Raw genomic sequence first — 16,065 nt, 5'->3', positions numbered from 1 at the left:
CATAATCGCGACTAACACAGACGCTACAGAATGCAAGCGGTGCGCGGTTGAGTTAGGCTACTGGAAGGATGACTACATAACATACTTCGCAAAACATGTGGATAGAAAGGCACCCGAGATCAACCGAGGGTACTATGCGCGTGTCAGAGCTATGGAGATGTTTATCCATCAGTTTTTGGAGGTAACTAGATTTCACCATGTCTTGATAACCGGCAATAGGCTTTTGCAGGCCCGCTCTCGTATTAAAGGCGCCGATAGGTCAACCAACATCCTCCTATTGGTCCCAAGATTAAAATAATATATTTTCATCCCGTATGTCCTGAAGTAATACTTAGTAATCATATTATATAGTATATAGTACAATTTGAATTTTGCGCAATAAGTACTATGATGAGAATTAATCAAAATAAAAGGTTTCAAAAACTAAATAGGAATTATATGTGAAAGATTTTTCTCGGGCATGTTATTTTTTTTTATCATAATTTAAAATTATATTTGTATCAATTTTTATACTATGCTAAAAAACATATAATGTTGAATGACTAGTCCTTATATTTGATTATAATATTTATATTCCATAATATATCAAATATTACACACAAATGGCTGAATTGTATAGGCTATTGTTTTCATAGCATCTGTATATTGACGCTTGAAAGGCAATAATATTTCAGCGACAAATATACTGAAAATGAATTATATAAATATTTTGAATCACCATTTTTTCTGCGTCATTTGATCTAGGACAATTTTAATAACATTACACAATATTTTTATAAAATTAAAAGTTGAATTGTTATGAATTTTTATATTAAAATCAAAACTTTAAAGCACTCTGCGTAAAATTTACTGATTGCCGCTTAGATAGACACCTTTCAAGCATCATTATCATCCAAATACATTGAACATCCTATGTATTGTTTCGATGTAACTAAGCTTACCAAGAAATCCATAATCCGCCATTTTCATTAAAGGCTCCCAATCCTTTCCTCTATTTATGTCAAAATGGTAGTAAAGGAACCAAGTTTTAGACTTACACTTACACATGATTTTTTTATTTGTTAATTCTCGGAATCTGGTTGAGTATTAAGATGGGGTTTGTTTATTAAAAAAAAAAAGCTAAAATCATAGAAATTTAAATATATGATTGCAGAGATGTGACACAAAATGTCAAATTATCAATTTGGGCTGCGGCTTTGACACACTGTACTGGAGGTTGAAGGATAGCACCCAGGCTGTGGGGAACTTTGTTGAGTTAGATTTCCAAGCGGTTACCAGCAAGAAGTCTCATATCATCAAACGCAACAAGCAGCTGCTTGAGAAAATAAGCAATGAAGGTAATGTATGGTGCTTTTTTTAACAACCTTGAGATTGTCAATTTGATGTGTGTAATTTTTTATTTTTACCTCTGAACTCAAGTCAGTCATTAACCAATTTGAAAAAAAAAACATGTAGGATATTATAATTCCACATTGGTCTAAAAGAAATATTTTTAATATCGGTTCAGTAGTCAATAAAACTTCCTTTCTTTTTATATTAGTTTTTAAACTGAAATAATATGTTGTCCAAGTAATCAAATTGCAAATTTTGTTTTCCTTTGAGTTTTCTGTGATCTGCTTGTGTTGGTTTTGATTGGATCTACATTGGGCATATATAAATATATATATGCATAGCATTACACCTTTTCTCCTTTTCAGGGGTAGGCAGCGGTTAACGTCTCAGTGCAATAGTCATACCATGTGCGCAATAGTCATACCATGTGCGCAATAGTCATTCCATGTGCGCAATAGAATTACACCATCAATAAAGTCTATTTTTTACCTAAAAAAAAGCAAAAAATGTTTTTCTTCTTCACAAAATTAAACCGCCTTCAAAACCACTAAAAACCGAACTATATACAGTTTACGACAATGTGATGTTTTTCAAGGTGGTTAAAATTTGTTAAAAAGTTTTAATTTTTTTACTTTGAATATATTTTTTAAACTCTTAATGATCCTTTATGCAGCTTGAATAGTACTTATAATTATAAATGTACATCTCCATGTTTACACTTGACGCAGATGGCGAGGTGATGATTCGCGAGGGCGACCTGCACTCGGATGGATACCACCTAGTGAGCTGTGACCTACGCTGCCTGGGCGAGGTACGGCGCAAGCTGGCCGGCGCCGGCGTTTCGCCGGATGCTCCCACACTCGTACTAGCCGAGTGTGTGCTGGTATACTTGCGGCCCGACGCGGCTCACGCCCTCTTGCGTCACTTGTCGTCTACGTTCCCGCGGTGCGCTCTGCTGGTGTACGAGCAGTGCAACCTGGGCGACAAGTTCGGCGAGGTGATGGTGCGCAACCTGAGTGCACGCGGATGCGCGCTGGCCGGCGAGGGGTACTGCCGCGAGCCAGCGGCGCAGGCGCAGCGCATGCTGTCGCTGGGGTTCCAGGCGGCGCGCTCGTGGGACATGCACACGGTGTGGCGCGCGCTGCCCGAGGAGGACCGCGCGCGCGTGGAGGCGCTGGAGATGCTGGACGAGCGCGAGCTGCTGCTGCAGCTGAACTCGCACTACGCGCTGACGGTGGCCACGCGCGGCGACATCTTCGCGGACATGGACCTCAATGCGTAAACACGCTCCGCTGTGATTTTGCTTTCCGTTCGCCATTGAAACGCAGAATATCCGTGTGTAGATACTGTCGAGGAGGTTGAAATTATTTTGGTAGTTATAATAAAATACGTATTTTTCAATTTTCGCCTTCGCGTATCATGTGGACGTTTATAAAAACCGTATAATATTGCGCGTTTGTCATATTAGCCCCTAGATTTAATGAGTATCCACTAATAATAACATAATTTTCTATTACGCAGTTGATAAGTGATCAATGATCTGTAGTTTGCTTCGTTTCCACACAATCTCCGCCCAACGCCCACTGCCGCGCTGGTATAAGTGATTGGTACATATCCAGAATAATTATTTTACAACAATTTTGTATTAAAGTACAGAGATTTTAAAGGCCAGCACTTGCCTAAAGTTATCCGCTCCTGCTCTACATGTTAAGATGGATTAAAACAGTGAAATACTAACAGATTTTTATTATTATTTGAGATACGAGCTTGTTATGTTTTGTGAATATTGTTTAAAAAAAATAAGATTTTGTTTGGCCTGTCTGTTGATGTATAAAATATGTTAAACTGGCAACCCCAAAACTCGTAAGCTAATATATTTATATCGGTAAATTTTAAGTCGACGTCGCGTCATCGTTACGAGTCAGCACTGTGCTATATTTAATAATTTCGTTAGATATTTGCGTTCGTATTGATAAAACGTATTAATGGAAGTATGTATTTGTAATATTGAGCACGTTCTGTCGCCATTTAACTCGTGCGAGTGCGGCACGCAGAGCGACTACCAACGCCAGCTCTCATCCGACAACTCATTCGTTCGGATGTCTATAATTAGTCTATTTTATCATTATTACATACATAAGTGTTAAATATTTATTTATGGAATAAACGCTGTATCGAGTAAACCTGGCTTTATTATTTAAAATTAACTACCTGAGACAATCCAATTAATCCAGGGTATTCTCTCTAGGACCTGACGTAACTACTTGGGTTCTCCTAGTCAACAATTTTTCGGCAAGCCTTTTTTTGCGTCCTCTCTAGGATCTGGTGCGCCGAACGATCGCCCGAACCGCTTCTACCTAAATTCGGTGACTGCAGACTACTGCTCTCTCATTAAACAAAATGCATGTACTGATTCGTGGGATGGATACTACATGAATTGTTGCAATAATTAATCACATTTACATAGTAATAGTCATTTATTAGTACTTATTAATACAAAAGTGTGTGGGAGGCGCGCTAGAGATGTGGCACGCATGCGTGTAGCGCGCGGCGCAGCGCCTGTCTCACGTCGGCGCCGCCCTCGCAGAACACGTGCGTGGCGAGCCGGTCCACGTGCACGAGCGTGTCGTGGCGCGGCAGGTGCAGGATGCAGCCGTCCGCGCCGCGCTCCACGCGGGCGTCTGTCGCTCCCGCGCGCACCAGCTCGCGCTCCAGCGCATCCACATCGGGCGGCGCGCACTGCAGACGCGGCGGCGGCGCGGGCGCAGCACCCGGTGCGCCGGGCGGGGGAGAGTGCAGCTCCAGGCGACTGTCGCGCAGACTGAGGGAGGCGCGTAACGGAGCGCCGCGCACACCGGCGCGCAGCTCGCGAGCAGCGACACGTGCCGCCAGCGAGCCGCTGAGTGTGGCGCGCGCTGCGACTCGCCTCGTGCCCGCGCGCAGAGCCGCGCCGCGCCGCACCACCAGCGTGGGCACGTCCGCAGAAATGTGCGGTCGACTTGTCTCTCTGTGAAAAAAATGTACAGTCCAGCAGTCAGTAAAGGTGGACCTTAGTGAGCTTGGATAGAGCGTGTCACTTTGTTAACCAGAATTTTCACGCCACGTTGGTGGGACGAAGTTAATGTTGCTATGTAATTAGTTATTAACAACTAAAATAAAAATTGTAATAGTAATAAAGAGGTATCGTGTTTTTATATAGGTAAATTTAAAGTAAATTATCGATGACTATAATGGAGGCACCTGGGAGGCGGCGCGGAGGAGGAAGCGGGCGCGGGCGGCGCGTATTGGTCGGGCAGCGCGAGTTCACGCGGCCTCAGTTCGCGTACCAGCTTGTTGGCCTGTGAGTAGTTCAACGACGTGTCGATCGGGCAGTGGAATGCCTTCATGGCTATCGGCTGGAACGGCGCCAACGCCTCCGTGTGCGGGAAGTCGGGCTCTGGCGAACGATAAAAAAAACAATAGGGGACCGGACAGGTATTACCAAAAAATCTGAAATTCAGTTTAAAGTAAAGTTTGTAATATTAAAAATATTATCTCATATTTGTTTTTGTAAAGAGTTGTGATTTGTATTTTTAAATCAATAAATAAAATACAATAATTATAATATTTTTAGTCTATTCTTTACGGCAAATGAAACACCAATCACGGCGCATGACGTCACACGTGGGTAAAATGTAAACAAACAGACGTCATCTGGATGTCATACCGCGTTGTGTTATTTTAATGCTTAAAGATGTTTTTTGGCACAGAACTGCTCTAATAATTAATATTAATTTATACGGGACGTTGTTACTATCTTCCAGCTTAACGTTTACAGATTGTTTAATCGTTAATCATAATGGACCGCAAAAAATATCGTTGGTGCGTCGTACCTGAATGTAATAATACTTCTATATCTTTACCAAACAAATTATTTATTGATGTACCACGAAAAGCAGATATACGAATAAAGTGGTTGCAGTTAGCAAGACGAACCTACGACGGAATGTCTGCAGACTCACCGATTTAGTTCTGTGAGGATCACTTTGATGTAAGTAAATAAAAAAATAGTGTTTCGGTTTAAAATAAATCGATGAAAATTTCAATTAATTAAATCATTTGTACACCCAGGGAGGTTATGGTTATGAGATGTATTTATTTATGTTTTAGCTGCCACATGATATGGAATAGAATATTTATTTATATAGAATTCTGGTTGTTACACAGTAACCTGAGATTGCCTGAGAGTCTATGCAGTGTTGCCAGATCATAATTTCTCTTTACCCCAGGATTATTTGGAATTTAAAATTTTACCCTTAAACCAATCATAAATAATTCGGTACTTTTTTTTCTATATCCTTATCTATGCAGACGCCACTTCTTTCTTCACTTCCACTTCAATAATTATTAATTTAAGTATCTCATTTTATTAGGAAGAACTAGCTGTACACTAATATTGTATTGAATAAAAATTATAATTGTTTCATGGCCTACAATTTTTGTAGGAAACATCTTTCTCTAAGCTCAATATTTATTACAATACCGTGAAACAATAGCTTTAATACCTTAACTCGTAGAATTACCCCAAAAATTACCATAAAAAAAAATACCCTGCTGATTCAGTTTTACCCTAAATCTAGGGTAAATAACCCTAATCTGGCATTATTGAATCACTGTTCAAATGACAAGACTTGTCAAGTTGCTTTATCCACGTATGACGTCACACGAGACGAAATGACATAATGTAGCGTTTGCGCGGGAATTATAGCTATTTAACATTTAGGCATGGTTTTATGTACTTTTTAAGCTTTATTTGTGCAAAATACTATTTTTCTTGGCTATTTATATCCACAATGATCAATTTAAAACACCTTCTGAAAATTTGTCCGGTCCCCTATTAGATTTCTTAATTATCAAAATTTTTACACTACTTTCAAATAAATAATTGCATTAAGCTACTAATTTATGTTACTCTCGTTTTTATAATTCAATTCCAGAAAACAACCAGGGCGGTATTATGAAGTTTTGAATTAATAAGCATTAAGAAATAGAATAGGTAGTGAGGGTATTATAAACAAGATTTTACCAGTGAAGATAATGGCGTGCAGCGGGTTGGAGGCCCAGAGCTCCACCATGTGCACGGCGGCACCGAAGCGCAGGCTGGGGTGTCCGCAGAACAGTACGCAAGGTTGTCGGAAGTCACTGAGCGCGTCGTCGTGCAGAGCGCGTGCGTGCCGCAGCCGCGACGAGCGCACCAGCGCCGCGTGCGGGAACGGCTCCTCCGGCACGTACACGCGCGCCTGCTTGGTCGCCGACACCCATTCCGCCAGGATGTTGCTGTACGCCAGCGACGAGTCCGCCACCGGCGACACCACGTACAGCGGCACGTGCGCAAGACCTGCACCTTCTAAGTGGGCCGATAGACACTCCAGCAAGTCGTACAACACGCCGCTCGGATACACTGGACATAGTACTGAGCCGCCGCCGCGCAACGTTACCGTAGCGTGCACGCACAAGTCGCCCAGCATGTGGTCCGGGTTGTGTGCTGGCGTTTGCGTCAGCGCTGCTAAGATAAGCAAGTCTGCACCGCGCAGCGCTGCCTGGTTGATTGGCCGCGGGTGCGTCGTCAGCGTGCTGGATCCACTCACATACGCGACTTTCTCGTGAGCAGAGCGCAGCACCCAGTTGGCGGAGCCGAGACAAAAGCCGGAACTGACGGCTGTGGCGTCTAGCGCGCCGTAGATGTCGACACGCTCGTCGTAGCCGACGACACGCACGCGGGATAGTGCGCGTGCGATGTGTTGCGGCGCCAGCAGACGGCGCCAAGCACGCGGGCGCACAGCATCTGCCAGCGGCGGCGGGAGGACGTGAACCGCCTTCCTTCCATCGCTTTGCCGCACCACTATCCTCGCCACTCGCTGACACCCATTCTGAGAGCTCCTCCAGGTAGAACCTGCATTCAGACCCTGCAAGTTACTCATATCCAAACATAACCAACATTGCAAAAGCAGTTTAGTTACCTTCCAATCTGCAGTGTGGGCTCTGTTGCATACACTTGTCCTTTAAATCCAGTTTCTTCTGTGATAAATGGCAATGCCAACATACAAGTGTAGTTGGAGATGAGAATGACATCCAGTTGAGAAAAATCCACCACTTTGTCCAGAGGAGGACAAAATTCTGGAATACTGTCCACAAATACTCTTCCACAACATTCCTTTAGTTCCTGAAGTGATACAAAGAAACCAAATAAATGTGATGTACTAAAAAAAAATATTAGCTTTACTGAGATTGGTGAAATCTTTTTAACTTAGTGTCTAAAATACTGATCCACATTTTTTATATATTATTGTGCTAATATTTATTTTTTTATGTGGCTGTAAAAATTTGTTTGGTATAAATGTATCCTATAGTATTCACCAATAATGTAACTTTGAATTAAACAGATACAGAATTAAAGCAGCAGATCTGCAGATTAATGCATTCTAATAAAAAAAAACACAAAGTAAGCATAATGTTTTATTTACCCCCTCAAGTAGTGGATCATTATGATGTGGCGGTGTATAGTTCGGTAGGGAGGCTAGCCTGGTGCTTGGAACAGGAGGCAAAGGTAGAAAATTTAGCACAGAGTGTGCTGACAGACCACAATCCAGCATTATCAGCAACTCCTTGAAGGACAGCACGAAGCATGGCTTCGATGCATCGCTACTTAGGCAGTACTGAAAACAGTAACAATAATGTATTCAACCAAAACAATAATGACCGCTAAAATATTGTTTGGTTCGTAGAGGCCGGCATAATTGTGTAGACTGTCGAGGGGTAATCATTTCTTGTCAGTCGACATTCAATTTTACTCCCATTCATTTACCATCAAGTGCAGAAGGATTACTTTGCCGTGCCCTTTTTAAAAAAATAATGGGCAACACTTATAATATTATGACTTACAACATATATTAAGTCAGTATAGACTTCCTGTTAATTGTAAGTTCTAATTCAATAATGACATGCTACTTTCGTGTAAGTATCAATAGCAAATATACAACGACTTAGTCAAATACATATAGATGGTAATAACAGTGAACACTTAGCTTATAGCTTCACCACTAAATAAATCTTTTGTTACTGTTTTTCAAAGAAGGTCTTTAACATTTTCCTTTATACTTATGTCTATGATAGATTACAAATAGTATAATGATCAGGTAAGTAATACTTACAAGTTTCATGTTGTTGTTTTATAACCTCAAACATAAACTTTTTGATATCATAATGTTACAAATTAATTTAAATATATATTACACATTCGTCTTGTGTATACGTCCTTCCTTATCAATTAGAATCAAGTTTACGCTTTTATTATCGTATCATAATCTATTCAAAACAAAAATAAATGGCTGTCAATGTCGACGCAGTAGTAGATTTTTTTTATAATTTTACGGCTCTGTAGTATTGTCCTTTGAGTCGAAATTTAATTAATAATTTTAGAAACCGGTGAAATGAAACTGTACACTATATTTTTCATTATGTTACCCAAGTATATCGTCGCTGTAGGTGGAGAACTAATGAACTCAAAATTTCTAGTTTCGAGATAAACGCTATTAACTTTTTTTTTCGTTATTTTTAAGCATTACTAAAAAACTATAAATAATTTAATGTCGGCATTTTTATATATCTTGGGTCTTATTATCTATTATATTATGCATTAACAAAAAAAACTCTGACCTGAAGAAAAAAAATATAAAAAAATAAAAACTTCTTATTTCATTGTTCCACGACAATGTTTTGTAAGTTTGCTGAAATAAACTAAATAACTCGTATAGTTATTTAGTTTTGCCACACTAGAAATCATATGGTAAAGTAATTATAAGGTTTAATAATTACAATTAGGTATAGAGTTTATTAAAGTGAATACCATTAGGATTTTCAATGCCTAAATTAAACAAATCAAGTTGTTTAGTTCTTCTATACACTTGATTAATTTTGTTTTAAACAATAGACTCGAGGAAGAATTAAACAACTCATTTTATTTAATTTCTTTACTATTGAACAGATTATAAGTCGCAGTTTATTTACTTTTTCTACAACAAAATATATATTATTTGAATATATTTGTTTCTCCACTTTAACATAAAAAAGCTATAATTTCGAAACGGGATAAGATAATGAAATGCTTTAGGCCATAATATGCGCCATGTTTTGGGCAACACAAAAGTGATGGAAGTCCAAAATGGCCAAAATCCGAGTTATTTAGTTTACAACGACGATATATACTTATTACTTAGAGCTTGTAACGATTTTACTGTTTTAGATTGATAAGGTACTTCCAATACATTTGTCATGTTGGTTTGCAGTGGCAGCCCTAAACGACGCGAGGCCCCAGGCGAAAGCAAAAAGAAACAGACGCGAGGCCCCGAGCAGAGTAAGAAAACGTTCTTCTGTTTTAACAGTTTCGTCGGTAAGAACGTAAAAAAGGTCCTGCGAGGCCTCCCCTCTTTGCCTCTCCAAAAGGCCGCCTCTGTTGGTTTGAACTTGAGTCATTGTGTTTCAACGCACATTGATAAAGGTTCGTAACCAAACTGATCTAGGTATACCAAACCGCGCGTTGATGTGCAACCGCAGGCTTCAAGAGAACGATCTTAGATCATTCGAAAGTTATTGTCATTCTTGTGGTACTTTTCATTCTTGTAGGTACTTTTCTATTCGCTGCTTCATTAACTTTTCACTGGAACTTTAACAGAGAAATCTTTCAATTGTGCTCACAAATAGTACTGCAAGGTTCACGGGGTGGTGAGACCGTGGTATGGCCTCAGGGTTTTGGGATAAAAATTATATTCGTTGCACCCTTGTATCCATTACGCTTACCTTACCTACGTGCTGCGTTTGCTACATCGCCGTGTCATGGGTGTCTTGTTTAATTTTCCAAAAAAGTTATGTAGGTACTTACGGCAGAGACTGATTTATTTATTGATTGTAATATTAAATGAAGAGTTAAAATTATGGTAGCTACAGCGACGGGTTGGCGCCTCAAACCCACGTGAGAAAAGTCAAATAGTTTATTGCCGGTATAATTGGCTCAACTTTTACTAGAAGGAAGGAATAGGACTAAAGAGTAATGGGTCTGGGGTCAACTCATGGTAAGTGATAACTACATCCCAGAATATCTCACTTCCTGAGTAAAGGTTTTGTCCGGCTAAAAGGCACAAGGATGGGTATTGGGATGCTGGGGGATTAGGTAAATAATTCTGAAAAGACTGAATGTTTCAACAAAAACATAAAGTACCACATATTTACTCGTATATACATTTTATGCTCATACACACACATTCACAGGCCTAATCCCTCTCAGTAGTAGAGGAGGCCCGTGCCCAACAGTGGGACGGTATATAATAAGTACAGGGCTGATATAATTATATTATTATTATATTACACCCACATTCATGCTTTTACCCCGAAGGGGTAGGCAGGGGTACAACAGCTGTCAGTTTTCGCTCCGAGTATTCCACGGGACGGATCCCATGATGTAATAAAGGGACGAGCCTATCACCATTTCGGGCACAAATACAGACTCGGACTGGTACCGTGTAGAAGAACCACAATTCGTGTTTCTCACACGTAGAACTGTATTTAGGTCAGAATAATTCAAACGGAAACATTTTTGTTTGCTCCGAAATCGGGTTTTCATTTTTAAAAATGTACCTATGTATTTGATAAATGGGGCCCATTCGAAGTACGAGCCAACACCTGTGTCGCACTGTAGGGTGGCGCCTGGCGGGCATGCGACCTGCCAAGTAGAGAACTCGAGAGCGTTGAGCTGTACCAAATGTAGTAAGTGTGCATGGCAGTTTGTTAGATTTTTAAAAATTAAACATGTCAGTGCAAACTTCTAGATTCCGAGGTCCGGCAATACTATGTTTTTATAAGGATTTGCACGGGATGGTGACCATTGACGTTAGACAACGGATCGTAAAACGGAGGTCATCTCAGGCCACACCATTACTTTAATTTATTGCCACATTCAAGGTCACTGTTGTCAAGAGTGTACAACTTCACCTTCGTTCGCCTATGTAATATATTAACCGGTTTTACGCCACGCAAAGATGACGATAGTAGTTTATTTTAAATGTCCCAAAAACGGATAGTAGCAAAACAGTAAGTGTCTAACTTAATAATGCTCGAAAATAATTGAATGTAACATAAACCTTTATGAATTAAACAATAAATTAGTACGTAACTAGCACATGTTGCATATTCATGTCAGAAAAGTAGTTAGTATGCGGCGGCAATACAGTCGTGCACGTTACTCCGTCTCGTACGCACCTTACCACTTGTTAGATTATAAGTGGCAGCCCAAATTACGCAGCAACTCTCCCTATTACCTTCGAATAGAGTGGTGGCAAGTTGGTATACCGTAAAGCTATCATTGAACGTCACCCTACCGTGTCCGACGTGCCCTGCGCCATGGCTCTCACCAAGTTTACGCGCAGCTCGTTGGAATCGCGAAATACCTTACGTGACGCGGTCATCATCATCGACAACATAGTGTACGACGTGACCGAGTTCCTGGAGGAGCATCCCGGTGGAGCGGAGATACTCCTCGACAATGCTGGTAAAGACGCGTCGCAGTGCTTTCACGACGTGGGTCATAGTGACACCGCATTCGAGTGGCGCGAAAAGTTCAAGATTGGCGAGGTGGTGGATGAGGACAAGTGGGAGGTGAAGCCACGCGAGGCGTACGCTGTTCAAGAACACGACGAGCTGACGTTGGCGAGCTTGCTGAGTGTGTGGGGCCCTCCGCTGGTGATGGCCGGGATCTCCGCGCTGCTCTACATGTATCTGTTTCAGTGATATTCACACATCTAAGACGTAATATTATGTGAGGTGTAGACTGCGGTGTTATTGGAATCGACGTGCTCCACGGTGACTGGTGGACGTGATTTAAAAGGAATGGTGATTGTTTAAATAGTTACATAAAATAAAATATGTGTATAGGAATAAGGTACTTAATTTTTAACATGTATAATGTATATTACACTTATCCTGACTGATTATAAATAGACAAGGCGCGACCTAAGCTGATGGTTTTAGACGCAATTAATTTTATACTAGTTACCTACTCACCAATGCAAGAGAAGCATAAAGATTGGATTTTTGTAAACTCGTCCCATAATCTCCATAAGTAAAGTCCAATTGGCCTATCTGAAACTATTACATAGAATTCTTTTTAAAGCATTCTCAAGAACAATAAATGCCATAGTTTTATTGAATATAAAACGATCTCGATTGAAGTGTACTCCGTATTACTTGGTGGCACTTTTCATCGGCACAGAATTCCGCATTGAATCTGTAATAAGTATTGTGGAACAAAGTTTAGCAATAAAGGTTATATTTGGTGTTTTGTTGGTAATCTGTTTTTTTCTTAATTTCCTTTAAGAGTTTCGTGACGACCGGACGACGTTGGTTAGTTGTTACGTCATGTTATGTTGCGTCAATTGTCATGCTTCGATTTGAGATGAGATAAACATACAAGATAACTTTATAATTATTCCACCCATTTATTAAACAAAGTAACATCTTCAATTTATAACTGAAGAGCACAGAACTTCCGTCTCAATTTTTTTTCGGTTCCTGGCGTTTTTACATTACCTTCAAGGTGAACTAGAATGTAGGGGCAGAAGTTAGCAATTTGCCGGTAGAACGCCGTATGGAGCACATAAAAAATATAATTACTTTGTAAGTTTGTAAGTATGTAGTAAATGCCAAATTTAGCACTAAGCTATTCGAAGCGACAATTAGAATTACTGTTATAGTATATGAATCTGGAATGAATTACTAGAACTTTACCAATTTTATTTAAGAATTTGTATTTCGGCTGTATCAAAATTATATCTGTTGAAATTTGATTAACATCCGATTTTTTTGGAATATTTATATAATTAATTAGAGCATGTAATTCGTTGTTTGTAAATGTTATGTGAGGCATAATCTGTAGGCTGTTTCTATCCCACCTGTAAACTTCTTTAATAGTTTAATTAAATCAAAACCCACCGTCCTTGATCTTCGATCATTCAACATCAACATCTAATTTAGTAGTTGTCAGTGAAGCACAAACGAGAAATACTCTTGCGTGCACAACCCGTGTAACTCACGATATCGTATATTGCATTTACTACCGACTGGTCATTGGTCCATGTCTGGTTAGTCGTTCAGAAACCGGTGTCGCGTATACACGGCGCGCCGAGTGCCTGCGCTTGCGATCCTATGATCTTGATAATTCTTTTCGACATATTGTTGTGCGAAGCGCGACTATAACTGATATAGTATCATCGATGACAAGTACATATATCGGTTAAGTAAAAAAAAAAAACCAGACTGGTAAGTCACGCTGAGAAGACAAATAGATAAACACTTGTGTTATCAGAAGCGGGAGGAGAGACGCAGGTGGAGAGGAGCGCAACCGCCGCCAGGGGAGGAGGGGCGTTCATTGGCACTCGTCACTCCTCACGGCCGACAGTAGTACTCGAACCACGTCGATCAGCGCGCGCGCACGCTTAAAATGGCCGAAAAGACATTCACCAGGAAACAAATTGCTGAATGGGATAACAAGTCCGAAACGGTATTCATTATCGACAACATTGTGTACAATGTCACGAAGTTTCTGGATGAGCATCCCGGCGGGCATGAGGTGCTAGTGCATGCCTCTGGGAAGGACGCCTCCGAGGACTTCGATGACGTAGGCCATAGTTTCGACGCAAAGGAGCTCATGAAGAAATATGTGATCGGCGAAGTGGTGGCTGAGGATCGTGTCGAGGTGAAGAAGAAGCACGTGGCGTGGGAGGACACCAAGACGGAAGGAGACAACGGCTTCCTTACCTCGTGGAAGTTCCCCGTGTTCCTGGGCGTCGTCGTGACGCTCCTATACTCGTACCTGTTTGGTTAGGGGCCGGCGCCGCGGCGTTTCTCCACATACCTCTACACTAATGTTGATGTACATATTTTGATACAAAAGATGTGATGTAGGTATTTAATTATTGTATTTGTTAATTAATTGCGAAATAGGGATACGGTTGACACTACAGGGAGTGAAGAGTGTAGTGACCAATGTGATGATTAAAAGGAACTTAGTGTGGTACTTAACCTATATGGACCGGTACATATTACACCGGCTGTTAGTGCTATATTATACTTTTTAATCTATACCGGTGAGTGTTAACCACACAGTGTGGTGATGTGGAACAGTTTCCTGACGTCTTGTTTTTGCTCGACGCAGGTTGACTGACGAGTATCTTTACTGAAAATATTGTGAAATTATCTAGATGTAAAGATAAACATTGTTAAGTTTCTTAAATAAATTATATTTTTGAACATGATATTTTCATATACCAAATTCTTCTATGAGTTTAGTCATCCAAATAATTGGTATTGACTGATGTCTTCCGTGTATTGTTATAAATATTAGTCAACAAAATAGGCCGTGCATTCCTTGGTCATGTGACATTGAAATGTCCCTTGTTATACTCGACCTGTGTGCAAAGTAACAGTAACCTAAGATATCTGTATGTAGATCTAGTTAACATGATTGCTGAGGCCGTATTTTATGATCGTTACCCAGCCTTTATTGTTATTGGCGAGGTTGTGAACTCTGCTATTGTGTTATGCGAAAACAATGACTAAATATGTTTTGGTCATATTTTATATTTCTTGAGGCATTAATTATATAACACGTGTGGCTATGGCAGAATGAATTTTTGTGTTTGCATGACAACGAAAATTGAATCTTTTTAGATATGCAAAGTGGCCACTTATATTTTTTTTCCTAATGATTTCAGCAAATGTTTTATTATGTAAGTAATTCGTGTCCCCCGACTACATAGTATGTAAATGGAATGAAGATGATTTGAAATATCGACTTCCGCAAATTACTTATCTGTCAATATGCTAGCGTGCAAAATGATTTGTTTGGTCAAATTATATAGGTATAGGAACAGTAGAATGCCGGGACAATGTTAAACTGTCTTTATAAACCGCTTGGGGTAAAAACCCATTAAAACAGAAATGCAAAGATTATCCTGTTATGCCATTCGCCTGTGACCAAATGTGTGTTTAATATTATGCAATGATACTCCCTTTACCTTCGTAGGAGGACGATGAGAGTAAGTATTTACACAACTAAACTAACAGTGAAGCAACATATAATTTGGGGCTTTGTAAATAACATATTGCGCAGTATAGAAAAATTGGGTTTAAGTGGCGTAATCTTCAAGAGTTTTTGAAAGCAATATTTTACAAAAATAGGTAAAGTAACCTTGTTTAAGGCATGTTTGCGTTTATGGCAGCGAGTAAAGGCATTCCATATTGGTATGTGGTATTACCAGATATCGGTCGTCGAGCGGGTCGTTAGTACAAACTCATTATTAACAGGTATCTTAATGTAAACAGGTGTATTCGCATGACTTGCATTTAATTTTATGCACTCGAGCGGTCTAGACTTCGGAGTTTTGTACTGTCTGCTTCTTTTGAACGTTCAATAATAAACTATAGGTACTTAACTTTACTAAACATCTTGCTGTGTAATTAATAGTTTATTAGTATAGTGGTCAGTGGTTTCAAGCTGTGGATTGCTTGCTCGGTGCATTCTGCGTACTAACCCAGACCAAGAAATACCTTTAATTATTTATTTTATTACGTCTACCTCCGTCTACCTATTTTAATACGTATAGGTTATAGCTTGATATAATGTTAAACTAAATGTGATAAACCAAC

General features: G+C 40.0%; 4 protein-coding genes across 4 annotated transcripts; 3 read left to right on the top strand and 1 right to left on the bottom strand.

The window, feature by feature from the left end:
- Positions 1–6: 6 nt before the first annotated feature.
- LOC119191568 (leucine carboxyl methyltransferase 1-like) lies at positions 7–3,515 on the top strand. Its single transcript, XM_037445458.1, has 3 exons — positions 7–181; positions 1,154–1,337; positions 2,061–3,515. The coding sequence occupies exons 1-3, from the start codon at positions 152–154 to the stop codon at positions 2,612–2,614; spliced, it is 768 nt and encodes a 255-aa protein (XP_037301355.1). The 5' UTR covers positions 7–151; the 3' UTR covers positions 2,615–3,515.
- A 275-nt stretch (positions 3,516–3,790) lies between these two features.
- Positions 3,791–8,739, bottom strand: LOC115450556 (integrator complex subunit 9). The gene is given in 7 exon segments (XM_030178615.2): positions 3,791–4,339; positions 4,573–4,768; positions 6,398–7,190; positions 7,192–7,264; positions 7,332–7,534; positions 7,836–8,027; positions 8,523–8,739. Coding segments are annotated over 7 exon segments (1,956 nt in total). The 5' UTR covers positions 8,532–8,739; the 3' UTR covers positions 3,791–3,849.
- Positions 8,740–11,425: 2,686 nt separating this feature from the next.
- Positions 11,426–12,479, top strand: LOC119191569 (cytochrome b5-like). Its single transcript, XM_037445459.1, has one exon. The coding sequence runs from the start codon at positions 11,764–11,766 to the stop codon at positions 12,148–12,150; it is 387 nt and encodes a 128-aa protein (XP_037301356.1). The 5' UTR covers positions 11,426–11,763; the 3' UTR covers positions 12,151–12,479.
- A 1,027-nt stretch (positions 12,480–13,506) lies between these two features.
- On the top strand, positions 13,507–14,667 carry LOC115450553 (cytochrome b5). Its single transcript, XM_030178611.2, has one exon. The coding sequence runs from the start codon at positions 13,859–13,861 to the stop codon at positions 14,240–14,242; it is 384 nt and encodes a 127-aa protein (XP_030034471.1). The 5' UTR covers positions 13,507–13,858; the 3' UTR covers positions 14,243–14,667.
- Positions 14,668–16,065: the final 1,398 nt, after the last annotated feature.

The sequence above is a fragment of the Manduca sexta genome, unplaced genomic scaffold (genome assembly GCF_014839805.1).
Source record: "Manduca sexta isolate Smith_Timp_Sample1 unplaced genomic scaffold, JHU_Msex_v1.0 HiC_scaffold_1656, whole genome shotgun sequence".
NCBI lineage: Eukaryota > Metazoa > Arthropoda > Insecta > Lepidoptera > Sphingidae > Manduca > Manduca sexta.
Note: the sequence above shows the minus strand (reverse complement) of the source record. Positions and strands in the feature narration are given on the sequence as shown.

What these genes read in the sequence shown, in the direction of transcription:
- LOC119191568 (XM_037445458.1), top strand. Translation starts at nt 152, where the DNA reads ATGGAGATGTTTATCCATCAGTTTTTGGAG. An exon ending in TTATCCATCAGTTTTTGGAG is followed by an intron (nt 182 to 1,153) that starts GTAACTAGATTT and finishes ATATGATTGCAG; the next exon opens with AGATGTGACACAAAATGTCA. An exon ending in TGAGAAAATAAGCAATGAAG is followed by an intron (nt 1,338 to 2,060) that starts GTAATGTATGGT and finishes CACTTGACGCAG; the next exon opens with ATGGCGAGGTGATGATTCGC.
- LOC119191569 (XM_037445459.1), top strand. Translation starts at nt 11,764, where the DNA reads ATGGCTCTCACCAAGTTTACGCGCAGCTCGTTGGAATCGCGAAATACC.
- LOC115450553 (XM_030178611.2), top strand. Translation starts at nt 13,859, where the DNA reads ATGGCCGAAAAGACATTCACCAGGAAACAAATTGCTGAATGGGATAAC.